This window comes from Natator depressus, chromosome 2 (genome assembly GCF_965152275.1).
Source record: "Natator depressus isolate rNatDep1 chromosome 2, rNatDep2.hap1, whole genome shotgun sequence".
In the NCBI taxonomy this organism is placed as follows: domain Eukaryota; kingdom Metazoa; phylum Chordata; order Testudines; family Cheloniidae; genus Natator; species Natator depressus.
The window spans coordinates 175,262,959-175,280,879 of NC_134235.1; the positions used below are offsets into that span (position 1 = coordinate 175,262,959).

Sequence of the window (17,921 nt, forward strand, 5' to 3'; positions counted from 1 at the left end):
AGCAACTGCCGCTGTCGCGCTTCTCGTGCAGATGTAGTCTTTGTGACACAGAGGAGGCCAGTTGGTCCCAGCTGATGAAGGGTTCCCTACTCTGTGTCAGCAACTTCTGTCAGGCCTGACAAACTTGCTACACCTGACACATTGTTGTCATAGTATCTGTAAAGTGTGTCATGTGGAATCTTCAGTGGGAGGCTGGGATCACGCTCGTCACGGATGTATGTACTGATGATATTTTAAAAGTTTTAAGTCTGTGTGCTTAAAATGTGTTCTTATAATTTGTATCTAGTGTGACAGGGTCAGGCCAGATGGCTACAAGAGAGTGGTCGAAGGTAGATACATTAGTTCCAGGTTAAGCAAGTCCCTTTTCCCTGGGTAAGAGAACAGGGACTATTCCAGAACACTCAGGAACTTTCTCGAACTAATTAAGGCAGGCAGGCTACTTAGGACACCTGTAGTCAATTGGGAAGCTACTAGAATTAATTAAGGCTAATCAGGACACCTGGTTTAAAGACTCCTATTCCAGTTAGTGAGGTGTGCATGTAAGGAGCTGGGAGCGAGAGGATGTGCTGCTGGAGGACTGAGGAGTACAAGTGTTAACAGACATCAGGAGGAAGGTCCTGTGGTGAGGACAAAGAAGGTGTTGGGAGGAGGCCAAGGGGAAGTAGCCCAGGGAATTGTAGCTGTTGCACAGCTGTTCCAGAAGGCACTCTAGACAGCTGCAGTCCACAGGGCCTTGGGCTGGAGGTAGAGGGCGGGCCCGGGTTCCCCCCAAACCTCCCAGCTCCTGACCCAACACAGGAGCTTCCACCAGAGGTGAAGGTCTCTGAGCTGGTCCCCGACCCACATGGTGGATCAGCAGAAACTGTGGGGATTGTTCTTACTCTTTTTTCCCCATGCTGGCCAGTGATGAGGTTATCTGAGTGAATGGCAGATTTGAGCCACGAAAGTGGCCAAACTGAGGGCTACTGTGAATCTCTGAGGCGAGCAAAATCCACCAATAAGCGCAGGACCCACCAAGGTAGAGGAGGAACTTTCTCACACAAGGTGTTACTCCCCAGCAGAGCTGAGAAACGGGTTTCCTCCCAGACCAGAGAGATTTATGCATTCATCTGTTGAAATGTAAGTTGAACATTGTCTCATTCACAAGCACCAGTGTAGCTAAATGCAGATTTAACAGGAAGAGGAGAACAAGCAGGGGGAAAAGAGTCTTGTTTGGGAGTGCATTGTAGATGTATATTTGGACTATAACTGGGGGACAGGAACAGCACAGTGTGATTATATTCATGAAAATGGAATCCCAGCCTGTCCTGAGTGAGAAACTGCTTTAGACATGGATTTTAGCCTGTTAAGTGTAGACTCCAAGAAGCATGCTATACTTGTTTTTTATACATGATCATTTCTGTTTCCATTATCCTTTCTCGGTATCTTAAATCTTTGAAAATAAATTTGATTCTTTCACTATAACTATATCTCTGTGGTGTGATAAAGGACCTGATCCTGAGTTGTGCCAGTGAAACTGTGTGTATGCTGTTCCCTTGAGAACAGCAAACCTGGGAGTTACTACACACACACTTGATCTTCGCCATAAGGTCGAGTTATTGGGAGTGTCCAGTGACTGGGGCTGAACGCTCCATGGTGACGCATCAGAGGAGCTCGGATTCTGGGGTACACCAACTGTTAACCTGCAAGGCAAAGTAAGGGCTACCAGAGCTCAGAGGAGATTGAGTGTCTAACAGATTGGGGGTATAAGGGAGCTGACACCCAGTTTAGCACCAGCAAATCAATCAATCTCTCTCTCTGTCTCTCTCTCACACTCACGCACACTGGAGTGCGGAGGAGGGGGGAACATGGTGCCTCACAGTTCTGGATATCCTGAGAAAGCGTCAGACACTTTATTAAACTCTCAGATGCAAGTTGGTTTTGAATCCTTAACTCCTTTAATTTTCTTGCTGATGAAATGAGCCTGCACTAATATTTTACGCTAGTTTTCTCATGTGAAAGACAGGAAATGTGGGGGGGGGGGGTTGTTTGTTTTTATGTGTGTGTGTGTGTGGACTTTTGTGTAGGTATTAAGTCACATAACCTCTTGGAGTCTCTCTTTCCCCATTTGCAACATAAAGATAATACTTCCTACTTCAGGCAGACGGTGTGATAATTATAAATATTTAAAGTGTATTGGGATTTTTTGCATAGAAGGCACGATAGAAGTGCAAAATATTATTTATTTTACATTCTCCCATGGCACTCGTCTCTTACAAATCCAAAATCCTGTGTTTCATGTGCAATCTGCTTATGTGTGGTTTAAAAAAAATAAATAAATAAGGACAATTCATAAGTCAACTGGCACAGTCATGGAGTTTATGCTGTACTGGCTCACATATTGAGTTAATTTCTCAGAGCCAGGTAGGTAAACTGGGCTTATGTGTCTGATCTAATGCATTTTTCAGCACTACATTACATGAGGGATATTCCGATTTCCAGCTTCAGAGTTCATTGCTATAACATAGCAGACTATCCAAAAGACAACATACATTGCTTGAAATGCACCACACTTTTTCTTCAAGGAATATACAGTGTACGGTATAGCTTTAACTTTTAGAATTTGCACTTTAATGAGCTAATTTGTCTTTTGTTTTTCAAACATTAGTTTACACCAGCTGAAGATCTTCCCCTTTGTCTTTATGAACTGATTTGAGTCCAACATTTGGGTTATGCAGGGGATTGTTTTATACCAACTTTTATTAGAAATCAGTCAAGATAAGGTGTTTTCTAAAAATCACTTTTCTTTTATACCATAAATAGGACACAGGGCCTTGTTTTTTTCCTAAGCCAAATTTGGTTTAAGAAAGAACTGCTTCAGGGAAAACTGTTGCTAAAGTGAACTATGAGTTTTACTTTCACACCTCGGCAGGATTGTTTAAGATGGACCAGGATTCAGTAAAGTAAAATCAGGGGTTAATTTCCCTATTTGTACGTAAGTGGATGTTATCTGTAGATTTACAGCTGGATGATGATGTTTTGCTTAGAAGTAACCATGAATCAAAAACCCCCCAACTTTCATGGCTGGCCTTACAATTAGCTGACCCCCAAGGGGATTATCAGACTGTGCGTTGCCTTCCCTTTAAATCCTATAGGCAGAGAGGAGGAGATTGTACCATGAGTTGCTCCCACATCTCATCCTGTTACAAAGTGTGTGCATGTGTAAGTATGGTGTGGGGAGTGTGCTTTGTATGCCAACGCTGCCTTCTCCTTGTATGTTTGTTTCTTTAAATCTGTAACAGGAAGTCAGGGAGAAGAGGGAGGCTGGGGAAAGTCTTAGGCAGAAGCTTGACACTGAAGTAGGGAGCAGAAGAAAAGGGTTCAGTATATAACTGTTGTCTGTACTCTTCTAATTCCTTGTGTGGTGTTAGAAGAAAGTGGATCTTTCTGTCTCTTGTCACCACTGTTGCATGGCAGGATTGCTTGTGCTTAATCCTGGTCCCTCTAAACTCCCCAGCGGGTTTCGGTATGTTCCTAGATAGAAATACCACCAAACTTCTCCATTTTTTTCCCCAAGAAGCCTCATGATTCCCCACCCCCACCCCACCCATTGTCTTTTTTGCCTTGCTTTAGGTTCTGTTTTTGCCATGGTGCTTGTCCCTGCCAATGCAGTGATAGTTACACTGTTGATATTGATGTTGTTGTCATTGGCAACAACGAAATGTTAACCCTCATGAAATGTTCCATTAGTACCTTTTAGGGTATGTAATAATGGAATGTCCAGGGTTTGAAAAACTTACCAGACACTAGCCGGAGGACTAAACCTTCTCAAGAAAGACAAGTGAAAAAGAGTGGGGGCGGGGCAGGTGTACAGCACCCCCAAAGAGGTGTGGAGCAGTGCTCTGGTGAGAAGCTTGTCCACCCATTCACAGCGGATCGGTATGGGGTGCAGGAGTTCTTACTGGGGTGTTCAGGGACTCTATTTTTGCACTTGCTTGTTACTATGAGGTGTCTAAAATTCTCCCAACTTCCATCGTCTTCTTGCTGCTGGAAGAAGAAATATATTTTCTTCTCAACCCTCATGGCTACTGCACGGTGTGTGGGTGTGGGTGTCTATACATGTATGCATCTCTCCTTTCTGTTGTAAAGGAGGGTGGGACAGTGCTGTCCTTCCAGAGGACCGCACTCCATTTTTGGGTCCTTTTTGGCAAGTGTATTGTTTATAATGTATCTTAGAGCAGCAACAAGAGTGTAAGGCTCTTCACTGAGTACATATAAAAGACTTGGAGATTACAATCTGAATGATATACTTGACAGACAAGTGTGAATGTCACATACAATGGGACGGGGTGAAGGATGCAGGTTATGGAAGAAAGATTACTTGGTTACTGCTGGTCCCTGATCTGCGACCACTAAGTTGTGGTAGAGGCATTGAAGCTTGTCTTCAGCAAACTCAAATAAATTGGTTAGTCTCTAAAGTGCCACAAGTACTCCTTTTCATTTTGCGAATTCTGTATCAGTTCACTTTCTTGAAGATGATCTTTGCTACTACATACATCTAAGGAACAAATTAAAACATAAATAAAGCTTAGAGTCTATATCAACTGATAGCTGAGTTCTCCTCCCCTCAAAACTCACGTCTCATGCCATTAGCTGTGAAGCCCTATTAATATTAATTCTTTTGCACAGCGGCAACACCATATATAACTGTGTGATTACATGTACTATCAATGTATGCTATATATATATTCATACATGCTAGCAAATTCAAGCTCTGAGTCTGTATTGTAGAAAGGAGTTTCTGTGCACATATTTGTGTGTGTGTGTAAAACGCTGTGCATTCTGCCTTCCTCCTGACATCCTGGTTGCTATAGTGCAGTGATCTATTTGTGAACACGTAGAAGATCATTGCTATAGTTAAGAGAAACAGTGTTTCCTGGCCATAACTTCCTGGGCAATCTCTCTTTCTGGAGAGCTGAGTGCAAGCTCTAACAGAAATTTAATCAGGCTCCTTGAGTCTCCAGAAGTGAAATGTAATGTTCAGCCTTTTGTAGTTTGTAGCTTTTCACTAACCGTATTTAATAACATTTAAAAATAGTTTCTCTATTTAAAACTGTCCAATGCATGACTATTATTCACAGTACACTCCAGTGCTTCAGCCATCTTTCTAATAGGCTGGCTAGCTGTACAGTGTGCGGTGGCATTGTTCTATGTTTATGCTTTTGGTATATGTATATTCACACTCTCTCTCACACAGACATATTTTTCATTCACCTGCCGAGTCAGGCAATACATAGGAAATGAAAGCAGCGTTAGAATTCTGGCTGAACTGTGCTGTATTTTTCTTTCCTTCCCTGCAGGTGTGAATGAAAGAGACTCTCTGCAATATTTAGTGTCCAGTTTTACTGGCTTTGAAGAACAGCGGCATCTACAATGCCGCCTCCTTCTGATATAGTGAAGGTGGCTATAGAATGGCCAGGTGCCTTTCCCAAGTTGATGGAAATTGATCAAGTAAGTGCCTATTTCTATGTACTAATATATATCTATATGTTTAAAAAGTGTGTACACATATACGTTTATTTAGATGCATCTGTATGTTTAACAGCATGGATTCATGTAAATAGTGCGTATAGAATGTGTGTAACCTTCTCACTATATTGCTCGGTTTGGTGTTTTAATACGTTTGGCTGTTGTTTTTTTACCAGGTGTTTGAAAGAGGCATTCTTTCTCATTGTGTGACCCATTTCACTTCTCTGTGCCTCAGTTTTTCTATCTGTAAAATTATAATAATGATGCTTAAATCCTGATGCAAAATGCTTTGAGATCTACAGATGGAAAACATGAGGAAAATGCAAAATATTTCCATCATAAATAGCTGCAGTGAGCTTTGAGGTCTGGATACCTGAATGGTAATATACTGTGCAAACAGAAGAATTTTGTGGTTCTACGCAGATGCCACATAGGCAGTGTCTTGTTCAACCAGGGGGCTTTCTGAATAAATATCTCAAATACATATCATACTGGCAGGAAAATACTTCATACATTTGGGGGTGATTTATTTAGAGAGAGACTTATTAAACTTAACGGTGGGAAAACCTTTTGTGGAAATCTGTGTGGAACAAAACTTAAGTAACTTTTATGTAAATGTTACTCAAGTGGCATTGTTTATGGATTGGACTTACCTGAGGTCATATATTGGCATATATATTAGTAATATTAAAAGTGGCTTTTTTCATCATATATTAGATGTAGGCCATAATAGATGAATCATACAGGTTGTTATCTGTATAGAATATCACAAGGTGAAGAACAAATACTATTTACTGAAATAATAATTATTTCATACAAAAGAAAACCCTTGAAAGTTTTCCTCAATGCACCTAGGTCCTGATTAGGGTGACCAGATGTCCTGATTTTATAGGGACAATCCCGATTTTTCACATTTGCTGTCTACTCCTGATGCGTCCAAACACTTCAGTATCTCCTTTGTTGTTCTGAAATGAAGGAAATGTAAGTACATGCTGAAAATATTCTGCTGAACAGGGGTCCTAACTTCTGCCCTCCCTGTGATCTGTTTCACACTATTTTTAGTCCCATTGTAGTATAGGGCTAGCGGGCAAGTGTCTGTTGGCATTTGCAACAAAAAAGGTACCAGGGAATTGGTCAAACCAATAGTAGCCTGATTTTTAGAGGTTCTGTGCATCCACAGTTCTCATTAAGTCAGTGGGAGTTGCTGATGCTCAGCACTTTGTCATGTCTGTAAATCAGACCATAAGCTTTTTAATCTTTATTTCATGGAAAACATGAGTTTTTTTTTAAAAAGAAGAGCTAGAAGAAGAGTAAACCAAAAGCCCTTGCCATGCCCTCTGAAATGAAGAGACCTCCTTCTTTCTTTCATTAGGCATTGTGCATATCGTTTGTAATGTGGTTTCCAGAGAAACATAGGTAGGGGTGTGTGTGTGTGTGTGTGAGAGAGAGAGTGAAAGGTAGGGGTGTGTCAGGATGGTGCAAGTATGCCAACAGGAACTGCCAGGCCAAAATTTGACAAACTTACCACCCTTGAAATAATCAAACAAAAAAAGTCCTGATTCCAAATAAAGTTTAAAGTGACACCATCAACTGAAAATTGCATCCTAAAATCTTTACCTCCAGCCATGGTGCCTTTTCTGTAATGATTATTGTATTCTAGTAATGTTTAGAGGCCCAAAGTGAGATCAGGGCTGCAGTGCGCTCAGTGCTGTGTAGAATGCTTCCTGCCCCAAAGTGCTTGCAATGTAAATAGACAAGACAGACAAAGGGTGGGAAAGGAAAGAAGCACAGAGAAGTGAAATGACTTGCCTAAGGTAACACAGTGACCAAGACAGGAATAGAAATTAGTTCTCCTGAATTACCATCCATTTTCTGATCCACTTGACCACACTGCCTCCGAAAGCTCTAAAAACTCCACCTGCCTGACAGGGTGAGTTCCAGTGAATAACCTTGAGGGTTCTATAAACAAAACAAGAAGAAAAATCCCACCAAACACACTTCTTTCTTGCAAGACAAGGTAATATTTTAAAAGTACAAGATCGTCTTGTTGCCAGGAATGCAGCTGACTTGATCTTAAACTATTTGTTGCAGGGACTGTGCTGCCTTCTGTGTTTAGAAAACACCTAGCAAATTTTGAGTGTGATTGATATCAGTCAATCAATCAATGACTGACAAAGATTAGAGAAAAAATTCTCTGTAGTTTTTTTCAGATTTGTGCACTTGACCACTTTTGGTGTCTGTTAAATTTACACTTTCCTTGGAAGAGTTAGATGGCCCTTCCATGAAAGCATCCCACAATGCACAATCAAATGTAGGGCTGATCCTGCAAGTCCTCTACATACAAAACTCCCACTGAAGTCAGTGGGAGTTTCTGGCCAGTTAGGGTTTGCGAATTTGGACTCTTAAGTTTTCAAGCCCTGTTGGGTTTTACTGGGTTTTAACTTGCTTCACTCTTCTCTAAAACATAGGAACAGGAAATATCTGATTTCTCACATTTTTGGTATGAGTGAGTCTTAAACTAAGCAATTGTGGGCAGTACCGGGAATGTGCACAGGTAATGGGTACAATGTGTGAAATAGCATTTTGATAATATAATTTGTATTACACTCAAATAAGAGGGAATGTGTATCACTGGCTAGATTCATCAAAGCGGATCTGCAACGCCACTGAACACATCAGAATATGGCCCAAAATATGGAAAAAAGGACAGAAAATTGTTTAAATACTTTTGCTTAGCAGATAATGTTTCCTCTCTCTCATTGTCATGTGTGAAGGTTTTTTTTTTTTTTTTTTTTTTTTTATAAATACTTCACTGTAGAAGATAAGTGAAATCTTCCTTCCTAACTTGGTAAACCACTGGCATTACAAAACTCTCCAAAACTGTCATTGACAGGCTACCAGTGTGTGTTTGCATTATTACTAAGCAGATTGATAATTAGATTATTTTCTTTTAAATAGTGAGACAAATTCAGCTCTTGGTTACACTGGTATAAATTTGGAGAATCCTTTTCTTCTACTTGAAGTTAATCCAGATGTAAAATATTTTATATCTGTAATCACATGAGTAGGAAACCTGAGTAAAAATATTTAGTTTCACATATTTCAAAAATTGGCAAAAGTGACAGGAACGCTGTCAAGTGCGGTTTTCTTACTGACACAATGTAATGAAGCACATTACAGGAACCATATGTATTGCTTTATATTAATGCCTTCTCTAAACCTTGACTTCCTAGTCAATGAACTAAATTTTTCACAGTGGTTTCCTGAGTTTTGGGAGTGTGCTACTTCTTTATTTTTTGGCTAGCATTACTGATAAATGTGGTAGAATATAACTTCAATAGATTTTCTTTCTTTCTGAGACGTCTGGAGTTGCTGTATTGTACATCTTCACAATCAAAGTGACAACTGAGATATTTTTCTAAGGGGACTCTTAAGTAATTTTAGGCCACCAATTTAGGGTCAAATCCTTAGTCGGTATAAATTGGCACAGCTCCATTAAAACCAACTCACTGAAGCCATTGGCACTATTTCAATTTACACCATCCCAAGTCTGGCCCTTAGATATTAAACACAGAAGATAAGTGTTTTAATGATTTTAGTGATTATTTTTTTCAAATCAGTGAAGTTTTTTTTTATTTTACACAACAGAAAATGAAACTGATGATAAAATGGAAACTGGCCAGTGTAGTTTCATTGTCCAACCTTAATGAAATGCAATAAACAGCATATATACGGAAAATAAACACTTGTAAAATCTTGTAGTTTAAATATGAGAAGGGATTGTTAGTGGCACTCATAAGGAAATTATATATCTTTCACTTAATGCAACAATTATTTTCGTAAGTAAGAATAATGGAAAGCCTTTTTCTTTTTTCTTTTCTTTTTTTCTGGAACATAGCCATGGTACAACAAAACTTTTTGGAAAGGATGGTCCAGATATAATTCAGTGCATTAATGTACAGTATAGTTAACATCAGGAATCAATCAATGTTCAATTACAATAAGTGATGAAAAATATTATTTCCTTTCTTCTAGTGGGGCTGTAGTGGTCAGAGCGAGAAGAGTTGTGGTGGCAGAGAGCCATTCTGGATAAGAGTAACGTTACAGACAAGTATTAAATTTTATTAGGGTCTGGCTGCAGATTTTCCAACCACATTCTGATTGGCTGTGAACTAACTTCCAGTGGTGCATGGCTGGAACCTCTTCACTGACAAATAAAAATAATGCCCTTTGTTTACTATGTTAAATGGGGGTGGGGTGGGGGAAGGCAGAAGTTAATGGAGTAGGGGGCAACAGTAATAGATGTGGGCTGCAGTAAGACAGCATGGCATTTAAAATTAATGAGCTATAATCAAACACTGTAATCATTAACTTAGCAGGATGTGCAATAATAGGATACTCCTGCTATTAAATAGTACTTAACAGTGTACTTGGTGCAGTGCTGAAGGCTCTTGTCCTTCAGCCTTATATCCTAGAAAGAACCATATGTATGCAAACCTTGTTGTGCTATTACAATAATGGGCCTGGGAGGGGGCCCTCACTCGTAAAAGTGTCCCTTTCTGTCCCTGTTAGAGCATTGCTTCCCTCCTAATACCCTTTCTTCACAATCAGCAGCATAGACAATACCCAGTGGTGCTTTCTAAGGCCATGTGTACCCTAGCACTTCTGTTGGCAAAATTTTTGTTGCTTGGGTGTGAAAAAACACACACACACACACACACACGTGCGTGCGCGCGACATAAGTTTTGCCAGCATAAGCACTTGTGTGCACAGTGCCATCTCATGCCGACGTAGCTACTGCCGTTCGTTGAGCTGGTTTTATTATGTTGACAGGAGAGCTTTCTCCTGTCGGCATAATGCTGCTACGCAAGCAATCTTACAGTGGCAGTGATTAATTTTTCAGAAGAATGAAGGCAAATTGATGGCCGTGAGTTTGTTGGCACCACAATTTCCACTGAAAACTTGCAGCATGACCCTTGCATTTGCAACACATCAGGTGATGACACTGCACTTTAAGATAAGGGATGGACATAACTAAAAGCTGCTGGACACAGATACACTGGAACGGTTCTGTTTTAGAAGCAGCAGGAGCTGCCTTTAAAAGTTAAGCATCTACTATATTTAAGAGAAGTGTTTTTTGCGGAGTGATGAGATTCCTGGGGATATGTGTGTGGCTGAATTAACTACAAGGTGTCTCATTCACATTCTGGTCAGCTGGAACATTCACCTGCACTTTATAATTCAATTACAACCACCCTCCCCCTCTCATGGACTTTTGGAATCATATTACTAAAGAGAATAACAGTTGTTTTTCAAAATTAGTGTATGTAATCCCTTACACTGTCATACATAGACCTTTTCCCATTGTAAGTTACCATAATTTCAGCCGCACAGTCCTCAGTCGCATATGGCATCTTTGTTTCATACAATTTTCAGAGACATGTTGCCCTGTAGAGTGGAGATGTGAAGAGCTGAATTTTTCCTCACCACTTTGAAATTATTAAAGCAGCATTTGTCACTACAGTATAATTCTGTAGTGATACTTATGTAATAGGGAGATTAGTGCTATAACTCACTCAGCTATGCCTTACTTGGATTTTATAAATGTTCTTTTCCCTGTGATCCCTTATGTACTTGGGAGTTCATGGCAGCAGGGTGCTGGAGTAGCCAGTGAGGGCATTTTCTGGCCTGGTAGGAGATCAAGATTTGGAACAAGGAGTTCATCCTTCTGTGTTTGAATGTTTTGTTTTGATAATATGTTTGGCTTCCGGAGAGAGGGATGAGATTTGGTTTCTTCATCACCGTGATGCAGATGATCTGGGGGTGATGCTCATGTCTAATGAAGCAGAAATAAAGAAGTAGAGTGTGCATTTTTCAGCGGGGTATCGGAAGCTGGCTGAATTACAGCTCAGAATGAAAGGCAAGAGCAGTGGTTCTCAAACTTTTGTACTGGTGATCCCTTTCACATAGCAAGTCTCTGAGTGCAACACCCCTCCCCCCCCCATAAATTAAAAACACTTTTAAATATTTAGTTGGGGATTGGCCCTGCTTTGAGCAGGGGGTTGGACTAGATGACCTGCTGAGGTCCCTTCCAACCCTGATAGTCTATGATTCTATATTTAGCACGATTATAAATGCTGGAGGCAAAGTGGAGTTTGGGGTGGAGGCTGACAGCTCACGACCCGCCATGAAATAACCTCGTGAACCCCTCAGGGTTCCCGACCCACAGTTTGAGAACCCCTGGGCAAGAGGAAATGTACTCTGTTCCTTCAAATATCTATCTGTGGTATGCATATTGCCTCCATTACCGTAGTATCTGAGTGCCTCCCCTAATGTGAGACCCCTGTGAGGTAGCGATGTACTTCTTGCCCCCATTTTATGTATGGGGCGCTGAAGTACAGACTTGCTCAGTGTCTCATAGGAAGTTTGTAGCAAAGCAGAGGATTGAAGACCCAGGTCCCCTGAGTCCCTGTCACTAAAGTATTATAGCTCTATATCTGTAGTCCCAGTTATGTGACAGAGATGTGTGAAGCTTGTATTAATGGGAATGAGGGAGAATAAACCTTTCCTGCATTATAGTAATCAAAAATATCTTAAGCACCAAAAGATTTGTTAGCAGTAGCAGTGTTCATAATTAACAGAATGCTGTATTCACCATCTTGAGATTTTATTTTCTGACAAATGTTCAGATCAACAGTGAACTATGTTTTCATGATGTCTTCTCTTCACCAGATGTGTGGCATCTGCTGTTTCCCTGGGATAGGCTTCAATATTACTTAACAGGAGAGTGGTGTTTAGGCTTTCCTTTGCTTTCTGTGCTGAATGGTGTCAGCCAGGGAAACCGAAGTCCCTAATCTATCCCAAGAACAAAGACAACAGGGGAAAAGTGATACAAACGAGCTCACGCTGAACTGTAGAAGAGAGATGTACTTCAACGTTGGCCTGAGGGGAAACCCATTTGTGGATGCTTTATCTATCCAATCAAAGGGTATGTCTTCACTGCACAATTAACCCAGGCTCTTATCTGGGTTTGAACCTTTAACCCCCCTACTGTCCAAACAGAAAAACCTCTGAGCCAGGTTTTGGAGTTGCTTTAAGCCCTGCAGGGAGTGTGGGTTAGAGCCTGGAGTTTGCTTTAACTGTGGCTGGAACCTGCCCTCTTTGTAATGAGGTGCAGGCTAAATCATTCAAGAGCTGATAGTCCTTACATGCCTTGTCACACTTCCTCCTGAAGGACAGACAGGTTCTCCTGCAATTGACCAAATTGACTGAGAGAGAATCTTAGAGCTTCTCAATTACAAAGGACTATGGGATATCTCCCCCTCCCCCTCCACCCGCCCCATGCATGAGCAAGTGCAGAAACAGTGAGGGCACAGTGTGGGGTTTTTCTGTAGGAATGCCCATACCTTGGTTTGGCAAACTCGGGTGCTCAGACACAGGTAGCAATCACCTGGGGCAACTGTGCATTGAAGACAAAGCCTTAGCTTCCATGCTGAGAGTGTGCAAAAAATGGCAGTTATGGTGGTGGTTTTGTCTGGTGTTTCTTCAGTGACTAAATCCTGGTCTAATAATACATAGATCACCAAACAGCCATTAGAGACTAACTTCCAATCACTGCCATGTATTGGATTTGAACCAGCAATGTAGGCTGTGTGGATGTTTAAAAGACATCTTTTTCCTAACATATCAACCAAGGTGTTAAAATTATAGCATATACAAAACAGTTGCAGTTTTCATATGTGAGCTGGTTGTTATAGACCCTTGGGGAGGGGGAATGAAAGTTGACCTTGACAAGTTAAAACATGTTAAAACTACAACTTGCCTTGTTTATATTAGGTTTGTTAGATGTGTGAGCTAAAACATGTCTAAAGACACCAGTGAAGACGAAGTCAGAGAGGCCAAAAGCTAAAATGAACCAAACAGTGATACAAAATGTTGCTCATGCTACAGAAAAGTAAGATTTTGGGCAATGTCCTTGTAAGCAGTGGTTAAACCCACCCCCATTCCCGCAATGTGTTTGGTTTTCAGAACTGTAAGTCCAATAAAAGTTATATTTGAATGCAGTAAAACTGATACTGGAGTTGGGTTGGGATAAAAATAATCGGGGGGAAAAAACCCAATGATCCCCTTCTTGACACCAGGGCAAATATTTGCAGCTAGACTAGCAAACTGTTACACTAGAAAAGCCTGGGGAATAGATTGATTCTGGAGAGAAGAGAAGAGTCTTTTATCTCCTCTTTCATGGTTAATAAATAAATAAATGATAGCTTCTACTTGTTGTCTATCCCAAAGTACTCTACGTACATTAAATAATACTGTCCTGTAAATGTTGGTCTAAGCATAGAGATTCTTCATGCAGTACTTAATAGCAAGGTGCCAGAGGAATCTTGACATTAAGGGATTCTTGGGAGAGAACAGTGAAGTTAATCACTAACCCATCTGTCATTTCAAAGAAAATAACTCTTTTGTTGGTAGAGGAATGTCTTCTGTGCAGTGTGCGTTGTAGTATTTGCATGACACTTTTGATGTGTTGTCTGCCAAAGTCTTCTCTGCAGCCATGAATTATGTAACTCTACTGAAGCGATTTCACAGAGGGAGTTGTGGCAGCCATCACATGTTTTTAAACAACCTATTGCTTACAGCTGTGAACATTTGCACTGGTCACTGTGTATAGTATGAAACGGGGAAAGGAATTTTCTCCACAGAGTTATTCAAACGGAAGGCACCTCAGGGGAAGGATGTAAGGATAATTAGGGTCTCAATAGTTTTTATTGTAAAGATGTTAATTTGTAAAGCCCCTTTTACTAGTATCAAATTACTGCATATGCTAGATAGTGGCTAAAGCATAAGATTAAATATGTGTCCCTGAAGGGTCCCATTTATTGATTCATTTTGGTTAACTAAGTTCCATTGAGTGATTTCAGTGCTATAGTAATGCTCCTTCCCCCTCATGGCAGAAGCCTGAAAGGCGGTTTGTGTCACTTTCTTTTTTTAATTTTAGATTTTCGTGCCTTCCTTTTTAACCGTTACTTAAAGTTCTTGTTGCCCCTTTATTTTCTTAAGTTTTGAGTTTCAAGTATCCAACTATTTCATGCAACCAAGTGACCATGGCACAATATAGAAAAATTAATAGATATTCTAGATTATATTATAGAAATTATAGATTAATAAAACAGGGACTTTTCAGCTTGGAAAAGAGAAGACTAAGGGGGGATATGATTGAGGTCTATAAAATCATGACTGGTGTGGAGAAAGTAAATAAGGAAGTGCTATTTACTCCTTCTCATAATACAAGAATTAGGGATCACCAAATGAAATTAATAGGCAGCAGGTTTAAAACAAACAAAAGGAAGTATTTCTTCACACAATGCACAGTCAACCTGTGGAACTCTTTGCCAGAGGATGTTGTGAAGGTCAAGACTATAACAGGGTTCAAAAAAGAACTAGATAAATTAATGAGCGTATGTATCGCATATGTAAAGCCCTGTGCCCTTAGTTGACTGTTTGAGATGGTGGGAAGGGCAGGTGAAACCTGGTACGGTAAAACTTTTTCAAAGGCAAAAGCCCCATTTTCAAAAGTGATTTTGGCCTGGTCCACAGATGTTATGTGTACTGGTATAACTATTTCATTTATAGGTCTTTAAAAAAAAAACAAAACTGAAATAGCTATCTGACTGCAACTCCTAGTGTGAACGCAGCTGTAGTGATATAAAGGAACCTTAGGCTGGTGTAGCTTATTTCCCTTCCCAGACAGGCAAAACTATGGGCATGACTACAGAGACTATTCCAGCATAGCTACGAAGGCATAACCCTGTGTTGTAGACACAGTCTATGCCAACAAAAAGGGTTTTTCTGTTGGTGTGGGAACACCACCTTTCTGAGTGACAGTAGCGAGGCAGATGGAAGCATTTTTCCATTGACCTAGCTCCGTCAGCATAGCTGCAGTGCTCAAGGGTGTGGATTTTTCACACCCCTGATTGACCGAGCTATGTCGACCTAAATGTTAAGGTTGACATTATACCAATATATAACCACACTATGGGGCTGTACTGCTTCAACTATACTGATACAATTTTTGGGTGTAGACAAGCTTTTAGACTTATAGGTGTTGGATCATATTAAAGAAGTTCTGTATTAAAATCACAAATGAGTTTGATTCCCCATAGTTTAAATTCCAGGGTATTACTAATTAAGAGGTCTCTTGGTTTTTGGTACTGTTTCTCTCCCTCTATGTGTGAAACTTGCAAGCTGCTAATTGCGTTAGTCTGTTCTCAAAGCAATTCACAGAGAGAGAGACTCAAAGCAATACTCTGTAGCAACAGAAACAGCACCCAGAAACTCCCCGCCCTTTTGTTGTATTAACAATTGTGATTAAAATAGAGATAGAGGATGTATGTGGATGGATGCTTGGTGTGGATAATAACTGAATGATCAGGGAGGTGCCAGCCTAAGAATCCAGTGTCCATCGGCTGAAGAAGGCGTCAAGTGGAGATAACCAGAGGACCCCCGGAGGGCAGACTGGAATCCACCCAACAGCCTCAAGAATGGGAGAACCAAAGAACAAGATAACATCTGGCAGCACGGAGCCGTCAGGAATGTGACATCTGCTGATTGATTCAGCAACAGCATGATGAAGCAATTCCCACAGACTGACATAGGAAGAAATTCCTATAAAAATGGACTCTGGAAAGTGAGAACTTTGGGGTCTGATTCTGCAAACCAACTTCCAGGAGCATCAGATGTGCATCTGACGAGGCCCTGCTCTCTCCTCATGTCCAGGCCACTTGGCCAGTGGCTTGGCATGGGCAACTCTAAGGCTGGTAACTATGATAACAACCTTGCAGAACCTGTGTGTGTATGAATGAATGAATGAATGAATGTATGATATGTGTGTGTGTGTGTGTGTATATGAATGAATGTATGAATAAATATGAGATTGAATGGAATGTTATAGCTATAACTAACTGCTTACTATGATTCTCTCTGTATTCACAATAAATGTGGTATTTTGCCTTTTCCTCTTTAATAAGATCCTGCTGGTTTTTATTTTATTGGTATAACATAGGAGTCTAAGGCCTGGTCTGCACTACAAAATTAGGTTTCAGAGTAGCAGCCATGTTAGTCTGTATTCGCAAAAAGAAAAGGAGTACTTGTGGCACCTTAGAGACTAACAAATTTATTTGAGCATAAGCTTTCGTGAGCTACAGCTCACTTCATCGGATGCATGAAGTGTGTAAATTTATTTCCCGTTGCAGTGATGTTTGATTGCATGCCAAACTTAACAGGACACATATGGATGCATCCGATGAAGTGAGCTGTAGCTCACGAAAGCTTATGCTCAACTTAATTTGTTAGTCTCTAAGATGCCACAAGTCCTCCTTTTCTTTTTGCAACTACAAAGTTAGTTCGACGTAAACCACCTTGTGTCAACTTAGTTGTGCATGTGTCTACACTTTAAATTTGTCTCCCACTGATATCAACTCTGCATTACGCTGAGGTACTAACACCAGCTCCTCAAGTGGTGTTGAGCCATGGTCAATGTATTGAGGTCAACATAGTGTGGATGTGGACACTGCGGTACTGATGTCAACCCTAACAGTCCTAGAGAAACTGTCCCCCAGTGCCCAACAGTGACCTCTCTGGTCGCACCTGTGAACTCCACTGCCCAGGGGTCATGGAGCCTGGAAGCTTCCCTTCCTGCCCCACCATTTAAAACCATACGAATTTTTGAAATGACTTTTCCTGATTATCTAGCTTGGTGAGCACACCTAGCTAGTCTCCATTGTTGTGTGCAACTGCCCAGCTGACCATGTCAACTTCAGACGTGCTCCAGCCTGGAATAGACAGGAGATATTAGATCTCCTGGGCCTGTGAGGAGAAGAGGCTGTACAAGCACAGCAATGGACCAGCCATAGAAATGTGGACATCTGCGAGCAGATTGCACAGGGGATGCAGGAGAAGGGGTACAACAGGGGATGCAGGAGAAGGACCAGCAGCATGCCACATGAAAATGAAGGCCAGGAAGGTGAACAGTTGATCCAGTGTCGAGCCACAGACCTGCCTCTTGTACAAATAGCTGCATGCCATACTTGGTGGAGAACCTATCACCATGCCGCCACATCTATCACTCTGGATACCTCTGAGGAGCCCAAGTCACAGCCCCCGGCATAAACAGTGAGGAGAAAGAAGAGGAAGAGGAGTAGGATAGAGGACGTGTGACCAGGGTGTCCAGCTATGCCGCAAGCCAGGACCTGTTTGAGATTCCACCACAGTCCAGTCAGTCACAGCATTCAGGCATGGATGAGCCTGATGTAGGGGGAAGGAACCTTGGGTAAGTGTGTAAATGTATTTCCCGTTGCAGTGATGTTTGATTGCATGCCAAACTTAACAGGACACATCTAGCGACTTTTCAT

General features: G+C 41.1%; 1 protein-coding gene across 3 annotated transcripts in view; it reads left to right on the plus strand.

Annotated features, from left to right (window-relative positions):
- The window catches only part of ELMO1 (engulfment and cell motility 1), a 418,423-nt gene that overhangs the window by 68,843 nt on the left and 331,659 nt on the right, over positions 1 to 17,921 (plus strand). For all 3 annotated transcript variants that reach the window (XM_074945335.1, XM_074945337.1, XM_074945338.1), the window contains exon 2: positions 5,340 to 5,490. In XM_074945335.1, the coding sequence (XP_074801436.1) occupies positions 5,413 to 5,490 (78 nt within the window). In that variant the 5' untranslated portion in view covers positions 5,340 to 5,412. The remainder of the gene's footprint in view (positions 1 to 5,339; positions 5,491 to 17,921) is intronic.